Here is a 23784-nt window from a genome sequence, read left to right on the forward strand (position 1 = left end):
CTTTCTGGCAGCTGCTGACAGAAGTACCTGAGCTGATAGGGTTTTGTCCTGATATTAAATATTTTGACCTAGTTATCTCTGAAAGTAGTAAAAAATTAATATCTCCTTTCAGATTCTAATTAACATACAGCTTCATTTCTATCCCGATAGTAACTCTTATGGATCATTGAAGCTATAGTAGAAATAAATTTGACCCATTATGTTCAATGTAGGTCCAGAGGAGGGCCAGGAAGATGATCAGAGGGCTGGAGGACCTCTCCTGTGAAGACAGGCTGAGGGAGTTGGGGTTGTTCAGCCCGGAGAGGAGAAGGCTCCAGGGAGACCTTGTTGTGGCCTTCCAGTACCTCAAGGAGGCCTACAAGAAAGATGGAGAGGGACTGTTTATCAGGGTGTGTAGTGAGGCACTGGAACAGGTTGTCCAGAGAAGCTGTGGATGCCCCCTCCCTGGAAGTGTTCAAGGCCAGGTTGGATGGGGCTTTGGGCAACGTGGTCTAGTGGAGGGTGTCCCTGCCCATGGCAGGGGGGTTGGAACTAGATGACCTTTGAGGTCCCTTCCAACCCAAACCATTCTATGAATATCTAGATTATGGAAAACAGTAAAGCTAAAAATTTAGTAAGTCATAACTTTTGCTCTTGTTTTCCTGTTTTGGGCATGATGGAACGTTTTGATCAGTGTCCTGATTTCCATTTTTGAAAACAATCCTTGGTTATTCTTGATGGATTTAAAAACTCCGATAAGAATAAATAAATACGTAGTAATACATACTTGCATACTGCCTTCCACCTTTAAGTTTTAGATCTTTTTATATCTGTTATTGCAGCCTTCTCTTAAGAGGCAGAAGCTCTTCACAATAGGTCTTAAATTTGTGCTTGTGAACGGTGACTTGAGTTTATGAATGAGGAAAGTGTTTGCCTGAATGAACTGTTTGAGTTGAAGAAGTCTTCACGGAGCATCTACTCAGGACCAGTTCTAATATCGTGACTACAAGTTCCTTTTCCTCAATCGGGGATACATTGGTATCAATGCAAAGAATTTTTTCCTAAGGTTGTGGTTTTGTAAATCTTGGTTTATCATATGCAGAACAGTTTGTCGTTTTGTCCTGCATTTCTGAAGACTGATAACAAATGCAGAATTCATTTGTAAAATCATCTTAGACTGTTTGTTTCAGATATGACATTCGTTTGACAATCTTGATCCATAAAAATGGCAGAAACACATTTTCAGTCTTTTTTCTGACATTAGCTGTCTTCACAGTCTCCATTGCTATTTGTTTGCCTTCTGTAAAAAATTTTATTCTAAAACCTTATTTAAAAAACCCCAAACCTATGTTTGCTGGCCAATGGTACAGCATAGAGAAAAACTCTGATACAGATTTAAAAATGTACTTTCTGGTGCCTTTTGAATGTATTGTTTGCTTCCTCCTTGTATATTATTCAAAAGTGATCAAATCTGCAGAGCTGTTTATCTGTACAAAACAAATAATTTGTGGTTATTTTGGTTTTGAATTGTTTATTTTTCTTGTCTGAAAGACAAGATGTTGTCTCATCAGGGTTGTTGTTATTCAGATGTGTTTCATAGCCTTTCTTGTGAACTCGTTTGACACCAAGTCTCATGTTCCTCTTCTGACACTTCCTTTGTTCTCCCCCGTTCTTTCAGAAGGAGGTTTGTTTTCTGCTGGTCTAGTTCTGCTTCAGTCCCTGAAGCCGACTGAAAAATTCCCGCTGGGAATTCTAGACCCAGTGCAACCTCTCTGCCAGCATAGGTTGTAGTACGGATTGGATCAGACCGACCAACCACATCTGAGGTGTTAAATGTAGTTAAATCTGTCTTCAGCTGCATAAGCAAATGCTTAAGAGACTCTGTATGTGTAGGTGTGTACCAGGAGACCCAATTAGATGTGTTAATTTTTCATTTGTTGTGGAGAAAATGGAATAAAAATTCTGTAATTGTAAGCACTAGAAAATCCTGAGTTCTACCTTTTAAAAATGTAGTGAAAAACTCACTATTCCATTATGAACTCTATTTTTTTCAGTTTATTATCTCAATCTTAACTCCCAATAACCATTCATTTACAGGCATATTAAATATTAGTAAAATTAAGGCTTCTTTGTATTTATGTACCCATCTTACCTGGTTGAGACATTAGAGATAACTGTTGAAATACCTTTGTGAACTTTATAACCCTTGCATTATCACTTAATCACAAAGTCCAGTAGGTTGCAGTGGACAGAATCTTACATGCCTGGAGAGATACTGTTAATCTTTCATATGTGGAGAGAGACACGTGCTGTCCTGTCACAATTTCTAGCTGGGAATTTTTATTCACAGGCCTCAGGCACAATTGTCACTTAGACAAAACCAAGTAATTAATTGGGTTAATTCAGGTTTATCAGGTTGTCCATGGGATTTCTTTAGAGGTAAATGAACCCACATTTCTCCTAAAGGTAGAACAGTGTTAGAGAACAGCAAACAAGTTTATTTGCTCTGCAAAATGTGTATAAAGAATGTATATTGTAAAATCCTATGTGTAAGTTTTATAGCTGTATCAAGCTAGAAACTGTGTGTGTATATATATATAGGGAAAAACTGTGAAATGTTCTTGAAAAATCTCTCTAATAAGCTCTGTTACACGCACCTGGCTGAATCCTTCTGAGATTCCCTATTTTCACAACCCAAGCAAATATATTAAGGTGCTTTCCAGCCAAATTCATGATTCCAGAGTTACAGAGGATCAAACAGAGTTTTCACATGTGTTTCTCCATAACGTCCTTGTAATTGTTTGCTCTTTGGCTGATACTGCTCCCCTGGTGCACAGACTAGAAACGGGATACAGCACGAAGAATGCCAGTCCCCTAGATGTGCAAACAGGTGAAAGCTTAATTGACGTGAGTTTATGATGATCATTCAAATGTTACTTGACATGTTTTATTTGAAATCCCTTGACCCTGCATGTTAGAGAAACCTGTGTGTTTCCTTTTAAGGCCTGAGCATCAGCCGCGGTGTTAGTTTCTGCAGTTTTCTCCCAAGTGTGAGAACATCATTGTGTTTTTTACACGCTCCATTTAAATCCTTCTGACATCTGCGTGGGCTGCTTTCCATTCATTAACATAGGGGAGTTGCATCTTCTTCCATGGTGGCTGGTCAGACGCCAAAGGCAGCTTAAGTTTCCTTGAGCGAGGAACTTGTCATTTAGGCTCCTCAAGCTGGAGCTGGGAGCTTTGGCAGCTCTGTGAAGAGGCAGTGAGAATCTTTGCCACAAAAATGATTTTTGTGTGGTCCTGCTGTGCACCCCTGGATTTCAAATTTGATTTATGGCTGCTCATTTAAAAAAAATAAAAATAGTCTGCATTTAGTTTTGTTGCAGGGGATTATCATGTAAATACTGCGACATGCATACTTAATTCTGAAACTGTGGATTATTTCTAAAATTAAACTCATGGTAATTGCTGGCGTATTTTCCAGTTCCTCAAAGTTCTCTCTAAACCCACTGTTGGCTGTGTATTTCCCTTCTTCTATTCATGTAGTTGCCTTTATTCTTTATGGTCCTGCTGAGATCCCAGAGCAGACAGAAAGCAACTGCTAGAGAAGTGGATGAAGCACTACAGCTGAATGCCAGCTACTGCTCCCGCAGATGGTCAGACTGCTGGAGACACGACTGAAAACGCTGGGGAAGGTCTCACAGAACAGTGCACAGAACCCAAAAAGCTTGTTTCAAAACAAGGTGCAAGAAACCTCACCGCTGTTTGGGATGATTTAGTTACACATAAATTTCTTCTCCTTCACTCCCCGCCACTCTTGGCATTTACTATAGACTGCTTAAATAAATTCTTTTCAATTTAGCTATCCTTTCCAGAGCTGCTAAGAATTATTTTCATTTTGTGTTTTAGTCTGAGTTTCATTTGAGTAAGCTGTTTACGTTTTTGACCTACCCCTTTCTGGACAGAAGGCTTTTCCTATATGTTTCGGTGTTTGTTTCCAACCTGAAACATTTTGCTGTTGTGGTTTACATGGTACATTCCTCAGTAAGTCTGGGAATTATTTTTACACAGTGTTATCTAATGCTAGTGCTCTCATAGTTTACATTAATATTCTATTGCAGAGGAATTCAAAATGCTTGACAATTTGTAAGCCACAAAAGCTGTCATTGTTTGTGGGGAGTAGCTATGGTCTCTGACTTTAAATGAGCATTATATGTTTGTTGTTTTGCATTCAGAATTAAGCAGTTTGATTGAATTGCATTGATGGCATACTGTATCTGAGTTTGAACTTCCTGAGTCTGGGTAACTTCTTTTTTGGATGTGTAGCATATCAAATATGAGTTTCATTTTAAGATAGGCCAAGTTTGACTTTATGACAGTTTGTACAGGAAATCAAGTGAAATCAGGATAAAAGTTGTTCTTTATCATTGATATCCTGGGGCAGATATTTAGTTTGTACAAAATGTTCTCTCCCCACTGCTAGCTGTCTTCATAAGAAGGAAGTGGTTGGTATTTAAAATCTTGAATTGGTGGAAAAAGCATTAACAAGAAAGTGTTTGAAAGTGAAAAGCAGGCAAATGCATGTTTAGAAGTAGTTTTCATGGTTTTAACTATGTGGATGATTAAAGAGTCATAGTTCCAGTTCTTGAAAGCCTGTATATCTGTAGTATATACAAGTGGAGAATATTTACCTCCTAATATAGCTCAAAGTTACACCTCTGCACACTCAGTCATTCTGTACCGATTTGCTTTAGCTGTGGGTGGAACAGATCGGAAAAGAAAGAAGTGGATTCCCGTCTTCAAATTAAAAATAGAAAGACGATGAAATGCTGTGTTACGGAGAAGAACGGAGAAGGTGGCAGGAGTCCTCTGGTTATTGAAGCTTATGAGTACACCAAATAAAGTGGCCCCACTGTGTTCTCATTCCCTGTGTAAATTGTCCATTTGACATACTCTTCCCATGAAATGTTTAGAAATATTTTCCAAATTAAGCTAGTATGCAGTGTATTGTAGTTTTTTGTCTTTTTCTGTTATGGTCACCATTTACAGTTATTGTTTAAAAGACTTCTGAATCAACATAAACACTGTTGAAAATTAAGCACAGTTGAGAGTAACTGCTTCAGATGTGCTTCTTGGTTCAGATGACTGCAATTTGAGATTTGCTGGCATGCGTGAGTGATTCAGGTGCCCTGAGGTGTCTGAGGATTGATGTGGTACTCAAATAACTGGAGTAACCTTCAAATCATGGAGGCTGACATTGCATTTATTTATGGCTTCCATTTTTTGACACAGTTGCTGAGTGAAAGAACATAGGCAGTTTGGGGTTGATGTACTGGGAAATTCTTAAAACACACAAGCAAGCACTGCATTGCCTGGGTGCCTTTGTGATGAACCTGGTAGTTCTTTTTCTATAAAATTAAAAATAGTTTAATTGAACAATATTTCAACTGCAGTATAAGAGCCCAAAAAACTGTTGATCGCAGACTGCTGTGCATATTAATCTCCAGTTATTTCCATTAGCTGTTACTGTAACTGTTGTATGAAAAAAATCTTTTATCTGTTCAGGTTTTTTGTTTGCTCCCCTTAAAGTATTTTGACAGATAGCCACTAAAGTAAAAACATATAAAATGACTGAATTTGCAGAGATGTGACCTCAAGCTATATTAGGAGATAAACATTCTCCACTTATAAATATTGTAAGTGCAAGCTTTTAAGAGCAGGGACTATTAATCTGTATTTACGTAAATCCCTGCAAAGCTAGAATAACTCCATTGGAATTGAAAGTTCAATAAAGAATAAATTTATAGCTGCTTTACACATGGTGATTTCTCTATCGAAATTTTTGCTGTTAAAATCTTTGTTGATTTTCCTTCCCATTTGTGCCAGCAGTTCTCATTCCTACCCCTTCAAGGCATTTTAACGTATCAGTAGCAATTCTAACAACTGACCCCTCAGAATGTCTGTTACTGTAAGCAGATGCTTATGAAAAGTGGAGAAAGTGGGTTTCCTTTTCATTTATGGATCTTCTCTCCTACCTGTCTAAAATACATGTGCCATTTATCACATGATAAAAATCCCCCTTCCCCCAAAAAAGTATTAGAGTGCCTTGAGCTTTGTATAGTATTTAATACAAACCCTCACTGTTTGTAAGCAGTTCTTACTTCATTGCGCTTCAGCTGATGACTAAATCCTGGTTCACCTGGCTGATGATGGGAAAGAGCACCAAAATGTGGAAGACAGCTGTTGCAATATCTCCCCCTTTACTTGTTTTGCATTATTAAAGAAGAGAATTAATTGAAAAATGTAAAGAAAAACATCTGAGTTTGAGATAAACTTTGTGATTCCTTGGTCTTGGAATGACCATTTGTACGACAAATGATACACTTTATTTTGGAATGCTGCTACTTTCATCTTCAACCTTGCTGAAAGACAAGTTTCCTGTATGTAACATCAATCTAAGGAGCTTGACAGATGATGTCAGATTTGATTTTAATGTCTCTGGGGCCCTGTATATGATATATTTTTGATGTACGAAAATGAAATTGGAGGTGTGGGAGGCCTTGAAACATACAGCCGTGGTACAGTTGTATGGATGTGTAATCCCTGTGAATTTAAAATTGTTTTTCTGGAAATCGGTTTGCAAACATTTGATCATGTATTCTTGAGTTTGTATGTACAACAGTTGTTTGTTTGTTTTTTAATTCTCCTTTAATGTCAAGCTTACAAAAGAGATGCGTAGAAACATAAAATAACTGATGTTGTTCTCTCTTTTTTTTTTCCTCCTTTTCCAAATCCATGCGCTTCAGTAACAATGATACTGTTTTAAGATCAGAAATTTTATTAAGGTTTAAAAACCACCAGAGATTTTTTTACATATAAGTGAGGAATGAAGCATGGGCAATATATTACCTAGAATGCAAGGCTTCTGTACTCTGCCCATGTACCATCACCGGGGTGAGCAGTGGCATCAGCTCCTACACATGTGTCTCTGCTGGAGGAGGCTTTGGGTGCCCGGTGCACTGCTGCTCTGTGGCGAGTAGGCTGTGTTTCGGAAGCACCGGGCAGAGGGAATTTCCCTTGGGAGAGTAGTGAACTTACTGTGTGCTACCTGAAGAGCAAAAGGGTTGACGTAAAAGACGACAAAATGAAAATGCCCACTACAGGAAAGGCAGAAGTGGAATAAATCTACTTTTTACCTCCACACAGCATTTCTACAAGTACTAATTTGATCACAGCTCTGACTTCTTCTCTATCCTCTTAAGAGGCATGGAAGAGGACAGAGAGAATATGGAGTTACAAGCAGAAAAAAATAGTCCAATGAGTTTAATATAAAAATCATCCTCTCTTTTAGGATCAGTAAAGACTTTTGTATTGTCAGGATACCATGTATCTGTTTTGAAGTGGTAACGCTGAGATACTCTGGAGGGCAGACGTATGGGACAAGTGCTATACACTGTAGTCTTTGTGATATTTTTATAAGATCTGGGAGTTTCTTTGTATTTGCCTAATATTCATGTATCTGTAACTTGATGGAATAGATTAGGAAGCTGCTTGACCTTTAACGGAGATGATTTTTCTCTTGTGTTGGGCTTCAATTTCAGCTTCTGCAATTTTAAAGTAATTCTGTAAAATGCTTCTCATGGGTGCTGTTGATCAATGGAATTAAACCAGTTCAATAGCATAGCCTCTGAAATTGGGAAAATCAAAAATAGAAATGTTCTAGAGAAAATAAATTAACAAATTTCTGTATAATGCTGTTTAGTTTGCTTTGAAGCAGATTGCTTGTTGTTGAAAGGTTAATATTGACTGTGCTTGTATGTTTTGTTTTTTGGCAGGTAACCCTGGACTGGCAGGTTATTACAGGACCTTTATACAGGCCTTATATTGTGGACTAAATCAGCAATATCCCGTTTGGGTTGTGAGCCATGCCGGACATTGTAAACCTCCTAGTGGTATGGAAATGATAGAAGGTACAATACTGTAAATTGTACATATAAATATTTGTACACCCCCCCTCCCAGATTTCACTAGCAGAACTTGTGCCTATTAAAACCAGCATGAGATGGTATTTAAATGTTTCCATTATATTTCCACAGCACAGTTGTATGAGAAGAGAAGTTACTGAGGAAAAGAGTATTTTTAGGTAAATTAGATTTGCCAGTCAAATAAGTGCTATTAAGAGAATAAGAGAGTTTGCTGATGGCGGTCTTTAGAGACAAGTTATATAAAAGATCTAGAATGTGCTTATGTTGAGAAGAGTAGATTAGAAAAGTACATTTTGTAATGAAATGTCCAATTCAGAGATTGAGCACTTGAGGAGAGCCTTAATTATCTCTGAATTTAAAAACACTTGTACTGAATTAGTGAATTTCCAGGAGGCAAGTAAATCTTTCTGAGACTGGGGTACGGGGCGTTTGCAGGGTAGAGGTTATGCGTTTGTCTGTTAAAAGTGTTTTGAGGTGCAAATCTCCAGCAAGACATGGTAGCCAAGTCTAAGTAGATGTTGTTAATGTACAGCACTGGGAGGAGGGAGGAGCCTATAGCAAATCCTGTCCTGAAAGCTGCTTAGTGTCAGAAGACCTTTGGACTTGGTCAAGCTGCAGTGATGAAGCAATAAATCAGTACAATTCCTTGGGACCAAAAGGTTCAGTAATGTGAAGCAACCTGAAATTTTTGAAGAATAAACTGGTTTAGCTCTTCAGCATAACTTTCCCTCACTAACCTTTGCACCCAAGCTTTTTTATTGGTTTATTTAATCTCAGGTTTGAAACTAAAACGTGAAACCTGTATTTCTTCGGTAAAATTCCTGCCAGTCATCATGTTCAAGTGTCAAACCACCAAATGCTAGCACTTTCCCCCCAATAGGTGAGAAGTCCCTAGGTTTATAATTTCTGGTACAATGTGAACCATGGGATACAGGTAGAAGTCTGGCTACCAAATGGAGCTGAGTTTATTGCAGAGAACATTTGTAGGTCAGATGACCTGCCCTGGGATCACGTCTGTAAGTGTATGTTTAGTGCGAAGAGCCTTTGATGGTGAGAGGTGTGTTTGATGGCTTGAGACGGCTGAACTAGTTGAAATGCAGAGGTTTTTGGCTGGGCCCAGCAGGGATGTTGTACAACTGTCCCCCTTCCACTGTGACAGCCCCTGCGCTGCTAAGGAGAGGGTAAATCTGGGGGAAGGAGAGCATCCAGTAGGAAAGAGGGAGCTGATACCTAAGTTGAAACCAACCCTCTGTCTAACTTCACAGTGTCCTTTTGCGCTGACAGTCCTCCTGTGAGAGAGGAGATTTTCAAGGATTTGGTGGCTCGTTAGGATGGACAGGTCAGAAGTGAAGTACCGTGAGGACTGGTGCTGTGTCAGGTTTTATTCAATATATTCATCCATGACCTGCAGAATGAGAGTAAACAGTGAAATTTCTCGGTTTGTGGGTGGTACTTCTTAGTATTTAATTACTGGGAAGATATTAGATGTCAGGGAACTACAGAAGCATCTTAAAAAATATAATTTGTGGGCAAAATGATGGTAGACAAGTGTCAGGGTAGATAAATATGAGTTAATGCATATGACAGAAAAGATGTCCTTTAGCTGTCCCTGGGCGATCCTGAAGTTGGAATTAATTTGTAAAACTCAGGAAGGATACTGGCATCGTCACTGACAGTTCTGTAATACCATCTTTCATTGCACAGCAGTAAACAAAATTTAAGTCAGCTAAACGTTGGACGTAACCAGTGCTACAGACAAGGCAGGAGGCATTGGTTTATTACTATAAATAAACATAGTGGACCTGCAGCTTGGATATTAGAGTGCAGTTTTGGTTGGCATCTCAAGGACAACATTTCAAGAGTGAAGTTGGGGAGTGTAGGGAGGCAACTAAAAAAACAGGGAGGAAGCAGCTTCCTTGTTATGAGAGATTAAATGGCTCTTTGGTTTGAGAAGCGGAAGGCTTCTTGGGAGTATGGCTGAGGTTTCCAAAAGCATGACAGTAAATAAGGTAAATGCAGTATACAATATACCAGATTCAGTAATGGAACTAATGGTCACTTAGAATCATAGAATCTTTAAGGTTGGAAAAGACCTCTAAGATCATCAAGTCCAACCGTCGTCCAAACACCAGCATGTCTACTAAACCATATCCCGAAGTGCCATGTCTACATGCTTTTTGAACATCTCCAGGGATGGTGACTCCACCACCTCTCTGGGCAGCCTGTTCCAATGCCTGACCACCCTTTCAGTGAAGAAATTCTTCCTAATATCCAATCTAAACTTCCCCTGGAGCAATTTGAGACCATTTCCTATTGTCCTGTCGCTTGTTGCTTGGGAGAAGAGACCAACACCCACCTCACCACAACCTCCTTTGAGGGAGTTGTAGAGAGCAATAAAGTCTCCCCTCAGCCTCCTCTTCTCCAGACTAAACAACCCCAGTTCCTTCAGCCACTCCTCATAAGACTTGTGCTCCAGACCCTTCACCAGCTTTGTTGCCCTTCTCTGGACACGCTCCAGCACCTGAATGTCCTTCTTGTACTGAGGGGCCCAAAACTGAACCCCGTACTCGAGGTGAGGCCTCACCAGAGCCGAGTACAGGGGGACAATCACTGCCCTCCTCCTGCTGGCCACACTATTCCTGATACAAGCCAGGATGCTGTTGGCCTTCTTGGCCACCTGGGCACACTGCCGGCTCATGTTCAGCTGGCTGTTGACCAGCACCCCCAGGTCCTTTTCCACCAGGCAGGTTTCCAGCCACTCTTCCCCAGGCCTGTAGTGTTGCCTGGGGTTGTTGTGACCCAAGTGCAGGACCCAGCACTTGGCCTTGTTGAACCTCACACAGTTGGCCTCGGCCCATCGATCCAGCCTGTCCAGATCATAGAATCATAGAATGGTTTGGGTTGGAAGGGACCTTAAAGATCATCTAGTTCCAACCCCCCTGCTGCGGGCAGGGACACCCTCCACTAGAATCCTCTGCAGAGCCTTCCTTCCCTCGAGCAGATTGACACTCCCACCCAATTTGGTATCATCTGCAAACTTACTGAGGGTGCCCTCAATCCCCTCATCCAGGTCATTGCTAAAGATATTAAACAAGAATGGCCCCAAGTCTGAGCCCTGGGGAACACCACTTGTGACCGGCCGCCAACTGAATTTAACTTTGTTAATCACAACTCTCTGGACTCAGCCTTCCAGCCAGTTTTTTACCCAGCAAAGAGTGCCGTCTAAGCCATGAGCTGCCAGCTTCTCTAGGAGAATGCTGTGGGAGACAGTATCGAAGGCTTTACTAAAGTCCAGGTAGACAAAATCCACAGCCTTTCCCTCATCCACTAGGTGGGTCACCTGGTCATGGAAGGAGATCAGGTTGGTTAAGCAGGACCTGCCTTTCATGAACCCATGCTGGCTGGGCCTGATCCCCTGGTTGTTCTGCACCTGCCTGGTGAGTGCACTGAAGATGAACCACTCTATAATCTTCCCTGGTACTGAGGTCAGGCTGACAGGCCTGTAGTTCCGGGGATATTCCTTCTGGCCCTTCTTGTAGATGGGCATCACACTGGCAAGCCTCCAGTCATCTGGGGCCTCCCCTGTTAACCAGGACTGTTGATAAATGATGGAGAGTGGTTTGGCAAGCTCCTCCACCAGCTCCCATGGTGGATCCCATCTGGCCCCATAGACTTGTCCAGGTGGCGTAGTAGGTCATTAACTGCTTCCTCCTGGATTACGGGGGTTTGTTCTACTCTCCGTAATGGTACTAGCAGGTTTAAAACAGATAAAAGAAAGTATTTGTTTATGCGACAGGTGAAAAATTTAGGGAACTAGCAGCCAAAGAACTATACTGTGGGCAAATTATATTAGCAGACTTAAAGTGATAAAACAACCCAATGGACAACTGGTCCATAAACACCTGCTGAAAGAGCCAGGTTCTTCATTGTGCAGGTGCACTGCTGTCTTTGCTTTGAACACTGCTGTCCTTGCTTTGGGTACTCACCTTCTCCACACTTCTCTGCTGCTCTTGTCAGGGTTGTGAGCCTGAGAGAGTCACCGCAAGGGATGCAGAAAATGGGCAGGCTTCGTTTCTCTCACTGAATAGCATCTACACTTGCCACTGCTGAGCTTGGGGGACTCACTTGCCTGACCCATAAGGTGTTTTGTATGTTCTCAGTATCATGTGCCAGGTTCTGTACTTACTGGTGCACTTACTGTAGCACCATGGAGCTAAGAAAAACATAGAAAGCCACTGATGCATAGTTTAAAAAATAAGAAAAAGACATTTATGAAATTGTTTGCGTATTTATTTTATTAGGAGCACAGGAGCAGGAAGCTCATGTCCTGTGTTTAGTATACATTTAGACAGCATCCCAGAATATTCCATAGAGAGCTTTTTTCAAGCTAGTCTTCTAAAGGGAACCCTGAAAAGTTTAGCGACCTTTGGAAATAATGATGTTACCGTGGGTAATATGTTGTACTTTGCAGAAGCTTCGAATGTAATGAATGAAATACAGTTCATTTGATACAAACTCAAGGGAAGGCACAAAGTGGCTGGGAGGCCTTATATTTTGCCATTTTATGACAGTGTGGGTTGCCTGCAGCGGGAGATTTGGGATAATTCCTCCTCATCCACAAAAAGAAATGGCATAAAAGAAATGAAAAGCAACTTTTAGATACTAGAAGCTGATTCCTTTTCTTTTATTTATTTATTTATTGCCAAAAATGTAATTTTCATTAATCGACTACAAAGGTGTGGTCAAAACCACTAAACCAAAAATTGAACATCTTTGCATTTTCCCAGGTGACTGACTGAAAGGAGTAGGGAGTTGTAAACTCATTGCTCATGTTCTGGTCCTGCTCTTGCATTCCACAGGAGTTCTTAGTTGACATTCTGTGGCATTATAGCCAAAAAACTCAGAACCCCAAGGACCAACAGAAGCACATGCATAGGGACACATAATTCTGTTTTCTGCAGCTCTTCAAGGTTCTGGATTTCTCAGGCAAAGTTCCTGTGTTAAGGACCACTATATAGGATTATGAAAACCATGTCAATTATTAATATGCTGCACAAAACTAGAAGAAGGGGATACTTTGGCATGAAACTGATATTGTGAAAATTCCACATGTTCCTTTATGCTTCTGATGGGCATTTCATAATGCTTCATTTGAAATAGCCTCATGCAAATCTTCTGAGGAAGTCCAGTATTTCTTTATAAGAAGGATGATGGCATAAATTGATGAAGATAACATTTGAATCTGACACCATTGGTTCTTGAAGTTTTTCAGACTGGAACCTAGCAAATAAAAAATGGGGAAAAAAAGGGGAGCTACCAGAAAAGAAGAATTCATACTGATGCATTTAGAACAGTGGTCTACAAACTTTTTGGATCATGCACTCCCATCAGTAAAAAATTTCTATCAGTAAAACATTTTTTGAGCATGCACCCCCAATATATCTTTTTTAAAAAATATAAATTATATACATGTACTACTGCATTTCTAATATTTTCTTCCTGCATCCCGCTTTGGAGACCACTGATTTAGAGTGTGCAAGTATTTAAATAGTACACCTATAAATGATGCTGCCTGTAAAGTAATAAAGGGTTTAACATGAAACAAACTATGTTGAAATAATATGCCTGGTTATATTTCGATCAAGTAGATTTTGAAAGTCTCAGAACAACTAAAGCAAGTTTTCCAACAGCAGCCGTCAATCACAGACTACGTCCTAATTTTTTGGAAGCATATCACATAATGATTTGAAAACCGAACAAAGCTACACCCTTCATTGTTACTTCTGTATGATATCCTTCTATTCAGAAAGCTCTTGCAAGCTGTGCTCCACGGAAACACACAACATTAATCAAACATTTAATTGCTGTAATTCTGCTCCTAGCAATCAATCCACTGCGTAAAAAGATTTGAAACTTACTTTTACTCAGTAAATGCAATAAAAAAAGCTATGTCTCAATTTCAACTTCCTTCTCCTCCTCCTCAGCTTTTTAAAAGGCGGTTGTTTTAAACACCGCTGTGACTGTAAAACAGTCCAACATCAATCCTTAGATGTAGGCAAAATTGCAAAAAGGAGAGCAGCTTTCTTGCTCTCAGTCATTTTGTTTAAAATCGGCATAATCTATATATGCTTTATAAATGTTCATATAATCTTAAAAGTGTGGCTTTTTTTCTTTTCAGTGCCTGATATTGAGACTTTGACTTGTAGTTTTCCTAGCGATGAAGATGTTCATGCCCCTTGAACAGATGCTAGCTGGGAACAGGGTCTTTAATAATACCAAACTCCTGCCTACCTACTGCCTCTGATTGTTTGCCATGCCAAATACATTATGACTGTATTGCTGTAAGTCTTTTTAAAGTGCAGGTATTTGCCCATCATTTGGTTAATTTCTACCTTACAAAGACATGTTCATAAGAAAGGAAAAATGTATACAAATAGATCATAATTAAGATATGGCAAATTTTTCCTTAAAAAGTAAAAATAATAGGCAGGTGTACCCACAGTTGATTGATTTTTTTTTTTTTTAAAGTTCTGGAGCTTCTTTCAATGTGCCATTCCATTGAAGAATTTGCATTACACTGCTTTTGAGATTTCTGATCTGATAAGATATTCTTCTATGTCTAACCAAGTCACTTCTTAGATATTGTGAGGGTTTATTTAACATGCAAGTTATTGTTTCCTATATGAATGCGTTAGAAGTATGCTATAGCTCAGTGCCCTCACTGTCAAAACAGAGGCTACTGCCTGAACGCTGTCTGTAAGTTAGTATTTTCCTAGGGATTAAATGGGTAGTCTTTTGACTTAGTTGCAAGACTAAAGGCAGTTCATGTTTTCATGGTATAGAACCATCACTGAATGTTTCATTTTGCAGGTAGTGAAATCAGAAGAAAATAAGTTGTGTTGCATTGCTCTCTTTTAAACATACGATTTCCCTTTAACAGGAACAGAAAACAGTTTAAGGAAAGAGTGAAAAAATACTTTGGTGCTTTTTAAAGAAATTAAATCGTTAAACAATGTTACTCAAATACTTCGTTAACTTCTTGATTTTTAAAAAAATAAGGGTAAATCTGAAAAATAAAATGAAGATAAATAATTTTCCATATTTATTCACACTCAAATTATTCTGTCAAAATGCCAGTATAGCTGCTCAGCTTGTGGGGGTGGGCATTATAATACATTATGAAATGTGGAGACTGAAGCTCTGTACTTTATATTACAAAATCCAGCTGAGTAGAAATGCTTCGAGTACTGCAGAAAGACTAAAGACCCATGTTTAGGCATAGCTCCTCTGATGGCAATGAATAGTAGCCACTTGGAAGGTTTTCAACAGCCTTTCAACTTCTTTTGATAGGAAACAAACCGTTAGTTAAAAATAACACATATCAATGAACAAATCTTGAAATTATTCACTGCTAATTTTATACACATTGCTAATTCAAAAGCTGTGTTATGAATATCCCACTTTAAAATCAGGACTAAAAGACTCGGTCTTTTAATTTCTTTAAAAGCTGTGGAAAATGGGAGATTAGATAGGAAATCCTTGACATTCCATCCCTCTAACACATGCCTCGCTCCCTTTTTTTAGCACCCTGGTTGGCTTTTGCCAGTAAAGGCTGTATGGATGGCAGGTATACATACATAGCCATGTCTTAAAATGGTCTGTTCTGTGGACATGTGCTGTGGTTTGATAAGAAATAAGAAATACATCATCTCAGGCAGAAGTAAGAATGGAAGAACACAGGTTTGGGTTTGTTTCTTCACAGAACCACCAAGATACTTTTCTTTCTAACGAAGTAAGATTGAGAAATAAAGAAAAATGAAATCAGAATTAAATGATTTATTGAATTTTGGTAGTAATTCTATGTATGCCAAATGCTATAGAAATAGGAAATAGAATGGTTCATATCTTAATTGATTAAGGAGACACAATGGATGCATTAAAATATCATATACCTAATAAATGGCTAGTCATCAGTCATGTCTTAATGATACAATATTTGGTCACATGATAAATTATATTAAAGATAAATCTCTAGAACTTTCTAAACTGTACAGATGAGTCTTGAGCTGTACATAGTCATAACAGAAATACTTTTTATTGATTTAGCAAGGTGTGTTTGTCCTTTGGAACAGATTGTCTGCTGAGTTTTCTGTTTTGTTTCTGAATCAGTATTAGGTAGCTTCTGAATGACAGGGAAGTTTGAGTGACATTCTTAATAGACAAGTTACAAGATAAAATTCTAGTTTGATCTTTTATGTCCCATGGACTGTAGAAGATAATAGTGTCTCCTTAATAACTGTTAAACTATCCTTAGTTAATTTTCCATGATAAAAAGAGGTAGGTAAGGATTGATTTATAGTCCATCAAAAGAGTGTTTCCATTGTTTTTTTCTTTATGCAAGGAGAGTAGGGCCTTCAGACCATTTTGAAAATGAATTATATCCTTAAGAAGCAATATGGGGAAAAGCACAGAACTGGTTGAGGGATAATAAATTATCTGTGAAGACATTGATTATGTGATCCCAAAATGTTAATGTACCATCAGTGTGAAGTTTTGAAGTGAAATGAAGTTTTGTATCAAAAAAAAAAAAAATTCTAGTGTTACAGGAAAATTTGAAAATCATGTGCAGCTTGAATTTATTTGATATATTGCTTCTTAGCTGTTGTTACAATTCATCTGAATGGAGTTTGCTTTTCCAGCCCTCTGACTTCTAATGAAACTGCAGAATTGACTATGAGTGAGATTCTGCCTCTAGTGATATAAATCTACCCAAAAAATTACTGAAACTGTGTGGGTAAAACTGAATTTATACTTCAGCAAGTTAATCAATCTCGTTGATTGTTAGACAGTTGTCCACCAAATGACAGATGTAAGTATGGGCATGATTGGCAGATATGAGCCATGACTTTCTACCATCATGATATGCCGTGCTGGCAGGAAAAAAAACCCAAAAATAGTAGCCTCAGCAAGACAAGGAGCATGGTGTGCTATAATAAGAGGGTTGTGAGTTATTTAGGACAGCGATTCCCAAACTGTGGTCTGTGGGCCACTGGTGGTTGCCAGGACACTTGCTTGTGGTCCAGGAAGAGCTGGCTGATCAGATGGAGTTGGCGCTCTCACCGGTTTCCACTTGCTAAGCGGAATTAATGGTAGCTAAGAATACTTTTCCAATAACACTTTTTTTGTGTAAGTATTTGCTGTGGTGGCCTTAGAGATGTTGTGCCACCATGAATGTGTGGTCTGCGCTGCTGCAAACAGGAGAGGAGGAGATCATGAAAGTTAGGTGTTCCAAGAACTGGGCTCCTAAAAATAGAGACTCATCCTTAGCCAACAGCCTTTGTCCTTGTTGTTGTGTATAACCCCAAAGGAGAGAAGTTACACAAAGGCACAGGGAGTCAGTGTGCATTTGGTAATTTTAGCTAGCTTGTGACTCTCATTTATTTTAAGTAGTATGGATGTTTTTAATGATTGCTGATGTTGGAGAATACCTACACTGCTGAATCAGGCGAATCAGAGCTACTGGCAATCTCTTCAGTCAGTACAAAACCACCTCAGAATTAGTGTCTGTAGTGCTTAGAAGGTTTTTCACCAGCAAATCCTTCTCTGTGCTTCAGCACTGTTGGTTAGATATCAAACAGCAGTAGGTATCTGGCCAGATTTAGGTACAGAGCGATAGCCATGTTTAAAAGGCATTTATGTCTTGTATTATACAAGTAAAGGGAGAAAAGCAGAAGAAAGGCAGCTGAGCTGGCACCTCACATGTATACTTTAAGCCTATATATACAGACATTTAATTCATGTTATACCCATTTAATTCACATTAATTTATATTTCAACAGTATTTTCTGCATCCTAGGCATATAAATTAGAATAGCTGAGAATCATTTAAAGATGGATTATCTTTAATTTAACTTCTTTACAGGTTTAGTCAGTTATGTTTAAACATTATAGAACTGTACAGTCATGTTTGTGTCCCAGAATACATAGCACTGCTTAATTTTACTGTAGAATTGTATGGCAATTTTTCTCCCAGTCCAATGGTATCACGCTGTAGATACATTAAAAAGAACCAAGTTGTAAGCATGCCATCTAGGTAGAATTAAGCTAGTTTCATATCAAAGTCTCTTTTTTTAATGTATAGAGAGGAGAAGCTTCCTGTTTACGAAGCTGGCCACAGCACTGATTCATCCCATTGAGCTTTTCCCAAGGTATTTGCCAGCAGCGATGGATCCCACATCGGGGTGCGCACGGGGGAACCACTTGTTTGCACAGGAGGGGCCAGGAACTGTCAGCTCAGTGCAGTGCAGTCCTGCAGCCCCTCCTGGTACAGCAATTGCTGCTGCCCAGAAACCTTATTCCTTCCTTGTCTTTGGAAAAGGCAGCTGGAGGAAGGAAGTGTGTGCGTGTATGTAAAAGTTATTATGAGGCATTTAAATCATGAGGTTTTTGTCTTTGCCTGGTAAGATCTGCATTTTACTGTATGGTGTTAGTGCTAGGTGTCTATTTTAAGGAAACAAACGATCATTTCATGTTAAGAACCCGCTGGAATGTTTTAAATCTAAATGTGTGAAAAGTAAGCAGCCCTAGGGATGCTGCAGTACTCCGTTTTGCTTCTTTCCTTTGAGCCACATTCAGTTAATTATTCATAGAGGTCCCATAATCATGCCCATAATTATGCAAATAGATCCTTTCAGTGAAATCTTGGCATTTGGCGCTGACTTTATCAGTTCTGCTTAATTTTAAGCATGTGTTTAAAAATCTTACTCCATTCAAAATCAAAACAAAGAAAATAAAATTTTGCCGTATTTGAAATATTTCTAAGTTGCTCTTGTTTTCTTTTCCGGCCACCCAAAATAACAGTTTTAACTGCTCATAGCATCATACCTTAACAGCTATGTATTTATTTATAATGATCACTTAAGCACTATTAAGCTGATTGTGGTACCACTTCATGCATAACTCTATATTCCATTGACTTTGATGGAGTAGTGACCAATTTCTGTTGATGTTACTAAGAAGAGGACCTTGTCTTTACATTTCTTATAGCTATGTGAAAAATAGGTTCTCCCTAGTCTCTATTTCTTTCAAGGTTTTCCACTGTCAACATAATGTCTGTAGGCATGTTATTAAAAAATGTCCATGAATAGCTTTCTAATCCATTCTGGTACTTTATTCAACTGATTCCCCTGTTAAAAGAACCAGAATTTTTCATCCATATCTACAAATAAAGGTAATATAATTCTATTTTTAAAGATGTGTTTTAAAGTAACAACTTTTGAAAGCTGATACAGTCTTCTGGATCCTTATCCAGAAAACAAGACTTTAAAAAAAAAAAATTGACATTCATCCATTGGAGAGTATAATGTCTTCACTGCATTCCAGGAAACTTTGGATGTAGGTTTTGAGATTGTTTATGAATCATTTTCCGCCTTTCACCCCATGACATAGGTATGTTCTCCAGCTGATAGCATCACTTCTAATTAGATGCAGATGGCTGTTAGTGGGGGGAAAAAAAAAGTGTCCAAGAATGTGAACCCTATGAAAAGGTAACATTTATGTCTTTTGGTGTCTTGACTTAGAAGGCATGTCACAGTTCACCGAGATGAGCAGTGCTGTGATGTTTGAGTAACTCGTTTAAATGTTTACCATAGTGTTGTAGGGAAAGTAAAAAAGTAAAATAATTTAATAAACAAAATATTGAGATGATTCAGATTATTTTCCCCCAGGGAGAATGCTCAGGAATCTTTTAATCCAAGTCAGTTTGAAAGATGTATTTGCATCTGCTAATGGAATGAAAACGAGTTATCCCCATAGCAGAGAATAATCTTTTCTGTCTGAAGGTGTAACAGGTCTAAATTTGTTTCGATAGTTGAGTGAAAAAGTTTATTCACTACATAGGTTAGCTGTAGGAAGAAAGCTGATCATACTTTTATTTATTAGTAAGAATTTCTACTTTATGGTATAGACCTTTGATTTAATTTTGATACCCATAAAGCTTGCAACAAACGGTGTGGATCTTGATGGGATCAATCCAATGTTTAATGGCAATTTTATTATTAATCCTCAGTTGTAAGACTAAGGAACCATCAGCAATGCATAACATAATTCTAGATTCTAAAAATAATCAGGTTTGGAGCATGGAGTCTTTCTGTTTGCTTTGGTTTTAGGAGTTTCCCTTTCTTTAAGGAGCAATGTAGGCATTTCAGGGAAGGCAGACTACACAGAAAGAAGTCACTGCAAATGGCCTCATTCTTAGATAATCAGCTTCATTAATGAATTACTCTTACCTCTAGTGTATCTACTTAAATCTCTCAGCAAGTTCCAAGTAGGGGCTGTGTGCTTTGAGAAATGATAAAGGACAAAATGACACAGTACTCTGGACTCAGGGTGAATGAGGGGGTCTCATTGCTGCTTGCTGGATGAAGGAGTTTTTCTTTTTCCTGCCTTTGATACTGCATGGGACTATTCGTTTTCTTCAAGCTAGACATATTCTTATCTTTCTAAAGGTTGAATTTTATGTTTTGTGAATTTAATACATTTGTTGAAATAATCTAATTTACTACAGCTGTCAAATTACTGGTGTGGTCAGGTGACTACTTAGTTGCCAAATTAATCCTCGTTGGGTTAAATATTATAGCAGACTAAGATTCTCTGGGATTGCCATTGTACTGTCATTTTTTTCAGAACAGAACTGTGGTTTCTAACATACTACACCTGAATCTTTGCTATCAGAGACTCCATTGACTTCTGTACTAGTGTTTACATGATTTGGAAGAAGTTGTTTTATCCTGCAGTTAATCATGAAGAGACCAATTTCCGTATTTCTGAATGCACTTTAGTATATATTAAACTCTACATGATCATATTTGGATCTGTTTATGTGTAGTCATGTCAAATGTCAAATTCAGTTACTTTTTATATAAATTATACTGTAAAGCTGCAGGCAGTTTCAAAGAGTTTGTAATGAGCTATGGCTCCCATGTCTGCTAATGGAAATGAATGAGAAAATCAGCCTTTGCCCAGCTGTGGCCCACCTCACAGGTGAACTGGTTTGCTTTCTATGTAGCACATCTCACCTGTGCTAAACAAAGACCCTCAAAAAATCCCTTATATATCTATAATGACAAATCAGGTTTGTAGCGGTGGCACTGTAGTCTCTATTTCAGCTGTAAGGTAAAACCAAGAAAAATAAAGCCATCACAGTATCCTTGGCATGATGCCATACTTGCGATGCTAGGCAGTTCAGCTAGGTGACTAAGAATGAAACCTCTGGCATTTTCTCCAGGAAGGTTAAAAAGGAAACTGCTGTCTTGGTAATAGGGAGTAAATCTGCCAATTAGTTTTTAAATAGTGTAACAGAACACTGGAGAAGAGAAGATAAAAATCATGATTTTAAGTGGTCAGTTTGACAAAAATGTGTTTCGTTCCCAAAGATACAAAATTTGCACTATACAGCACATGCAGATGATTATTTATTTAAAGCATCAGCAATTGATAAAGAAACCTGTTATGTTTAAAGAAAGTACAAGGTGAAATTCTGTTTCCTCTCCTCAGTTTTGCCACTGATTTTAATAAATTCAGGCTTTTATGTATGCTGTTTTGTCCAACTCTCTTTTGCCTTATGCTGTGCAAAGTAATGAAAGACAGAGCATGGAGTGCTCCTCAATCAAAATCATGGCTTTTTCCGGTGATGGCAGAAAGCGTAACTCGGTGGAGAGTGTCAGACCAGAGAACTAGATTCTCCTGACTGCTGGATTCCCTTCATGTCATGCCAGCCAGCAGCAGACCCCCTGTTGCTGTGACATCCAGTGGGGATCAACGCTGGGAATCGCTGAGCCACAGCTGGTTCCCTTTGCTGTCAGCTTGCACTCGCTGTGCAAAGAGGAACCCTAAAGGAGACTTACAAGGCTTTTCAAGACAGGTAGTCATTAGAAGCAGCGATTGAGCGCTGGGAGGTAGCACTGCATTGTGAAATATTTTGCATACGTTTTGTGCTACAGCCCACAGCGCTGGTGTCCCGGGGTCACGTTCTCTCCTGGAAAAAACTGACGTAGGTCTTTGCAGTCAGCTGTGTGGCACCGGTTTACAGCATCAGGAAATCGAAGATAATAATGTTGAAAACTTCTTTTAATCCATCAATTTTGAAGGATACGAAAGAAAGACGGAAAATATGTTATGTTTGCCTAAGTTGGTCATTTACTCCTTAAAATAAAAAGGATGCTAGACAGTATTGTTAAATAATTTGGATCTGTTTACTGCAGGTAGTTATTCTAGATGTTAAATTTAACTTTTCCATGGACAAATGAAGATAGAAAGCTACACTTACCTTTATACTTCTGTTAAAATAGTCAAGATGAATATACACAAGAGTGAAGAAAAAGGACCATCCTAATGCCATTATAGTAGCTAGTGAAGTAGGAAATGCATTAGTCTTTAAAATATTTTAGTGTTACTCTAAAGATAGAAGATAAGTGTTATTTTAGTCTTATTCTGAAGAGTCATACCTATTTGAACATTTCAGTTTTGGTCTATATTACAGTTCTAAATAAAATTTTGGGATGGATTTTCAAGAGAAATCAAGACTGGCCTAACAAATTAGAAGTTTTAGCTTGGATTCAGTAGAAGCGTCAAGCGCTTCAGAAAATGTCACCCAGTGATCTGTCCGCTTGCTGTGAAGTACACATTCTGTATTGTTACTTGTGCTACTGTGTAACTGCCCCTCCTGGTATACTCTCAGCTGCTTGCTTTTCCCCCTTTCCCCCTCTTAACATTGTAGTGTACTCCTCCTCATTTTCTCCTACTTTTAAAATCTTTTTATTCCTAGTCTGTGGAATAACATGGATTGTCTTCCTTGCCCAGCTGTCTTACTTTCCTCCAAACTTAATCTCTCCCTTGTTTGTTCTCTTTCTCTATTTGTATCTGTTTAAACTTCCCAAAGTTTCAAAGTGCTGTTTTCAATAGGTGTGACTGTTAGACATGCCTACTGCAGTGCAGCACCTCAGTTATCATACATCACCTGAATCAGTCCCTTTGAAGTGATACTCATCCATTTTTATTCCCTTCAACACCAATACAATTGCCACTGTCCTTTCTTTACCTCCTGTATTATATTTACCCAGTCTTGGTAATATGCAGAACATTATTTTGGTTTTCTTCCATTGTTAAACTGTACAAACGTAAGTTGTTGTTAGAGTATGCTATTTACTGAAGTTGTTTTTAGTTGCTTCATTCAGTTAGAAAGTTCTGTGTCTCAGTTTCAAGACTGAATTTTCCCCATATTAAATTGGAAGATCTTAGATCTGGCCAAACATGAAAAGATCTTGATACTAATGTGCTTTTTAGTGAAGAATTACACAGAATCACAGAATGGTAGGGATTGGAAGGGACCTCTGGAGGTCATCTAGTCCAACCCCCCTTGCTAAAGCAGGATCACCCAGAGCAAGTTGCACAGGATTGTGTCCAGGCGGGTTTTGAATATCTCCAGAGAAGGAGACTCCACGGCCTCTCTGGGCAGCCTCTTCCTGTGCTCGGTCACCCTGAGAGTAAAGAAGCTTTTCCTCATACTGAGATGGAACTTCCTGTGTTCCAGTTTGTGCCCATTGCCCCTTGTCCTGTCACTGGGCACCTTTGAGAAGAGTCTGGCCCCTTCCTCTTGACATCCACCCTTTAGATATTTATAAGTATTGATGAGATCCCCTCTCAGTCTTCTCTTCTCCAGACTAAACAGACCCAGCTCTCTCAGCGTTTCCTCATCAGAGAGATGCTCCAGTCCCCTCATCATCTTTGTAGCCCTCCGCTGGACTCTCTCCGGTAGCTCTTT

At 38.9% G+C, this 23784-nt stretch overlaps 1 protein-coding gene across 4 annotated transcripts in view; it reads left to right on the forward strand.

Moving 5' to 3' along the window:
• Window positions 1-23784, forward strand: part of LDAH (lipid droplet associated hydrolase) — a 130618-nt gene that overhangs the window by 27737 nt on the left and 79097 nt on the right. For 3 of the 4 annotated variants that reach the window (XR_008576546.1, XM_054821795.1, XM_054821793.1), the window contains exon 3: window positions 7815-7949. The exons of the other annotated variant lie outside the window; for it this stretch is intronic. Coding sequence is in view for 2 of the 3 variants with exons in the window: in XM_054821795.1 (XP_054677770.1) it covers window positions 7815-7949 (135 nt within the window). In the remaining variant the exon portion in view is untranslated. The remainder of the gene's footprint in view (window positions 1-7814; window positions 7950-23784) is intronic. 4 annotated transcript variants of the gene reach the window in all.

The sequence above is a fragment of the Grus americana genome, chromosome 3 (assembly GCF_028858705.1).
Source record: "Grus americana isolate bGruAme1 chromosome 3, bGruAme1.mat, whole genome shotgun sequence".
Lineage (NCBI taxonomy): Eukaryota > Metazoa > Chordata > Aves > Gruiformes > Gruidae > Grus > Grus americana.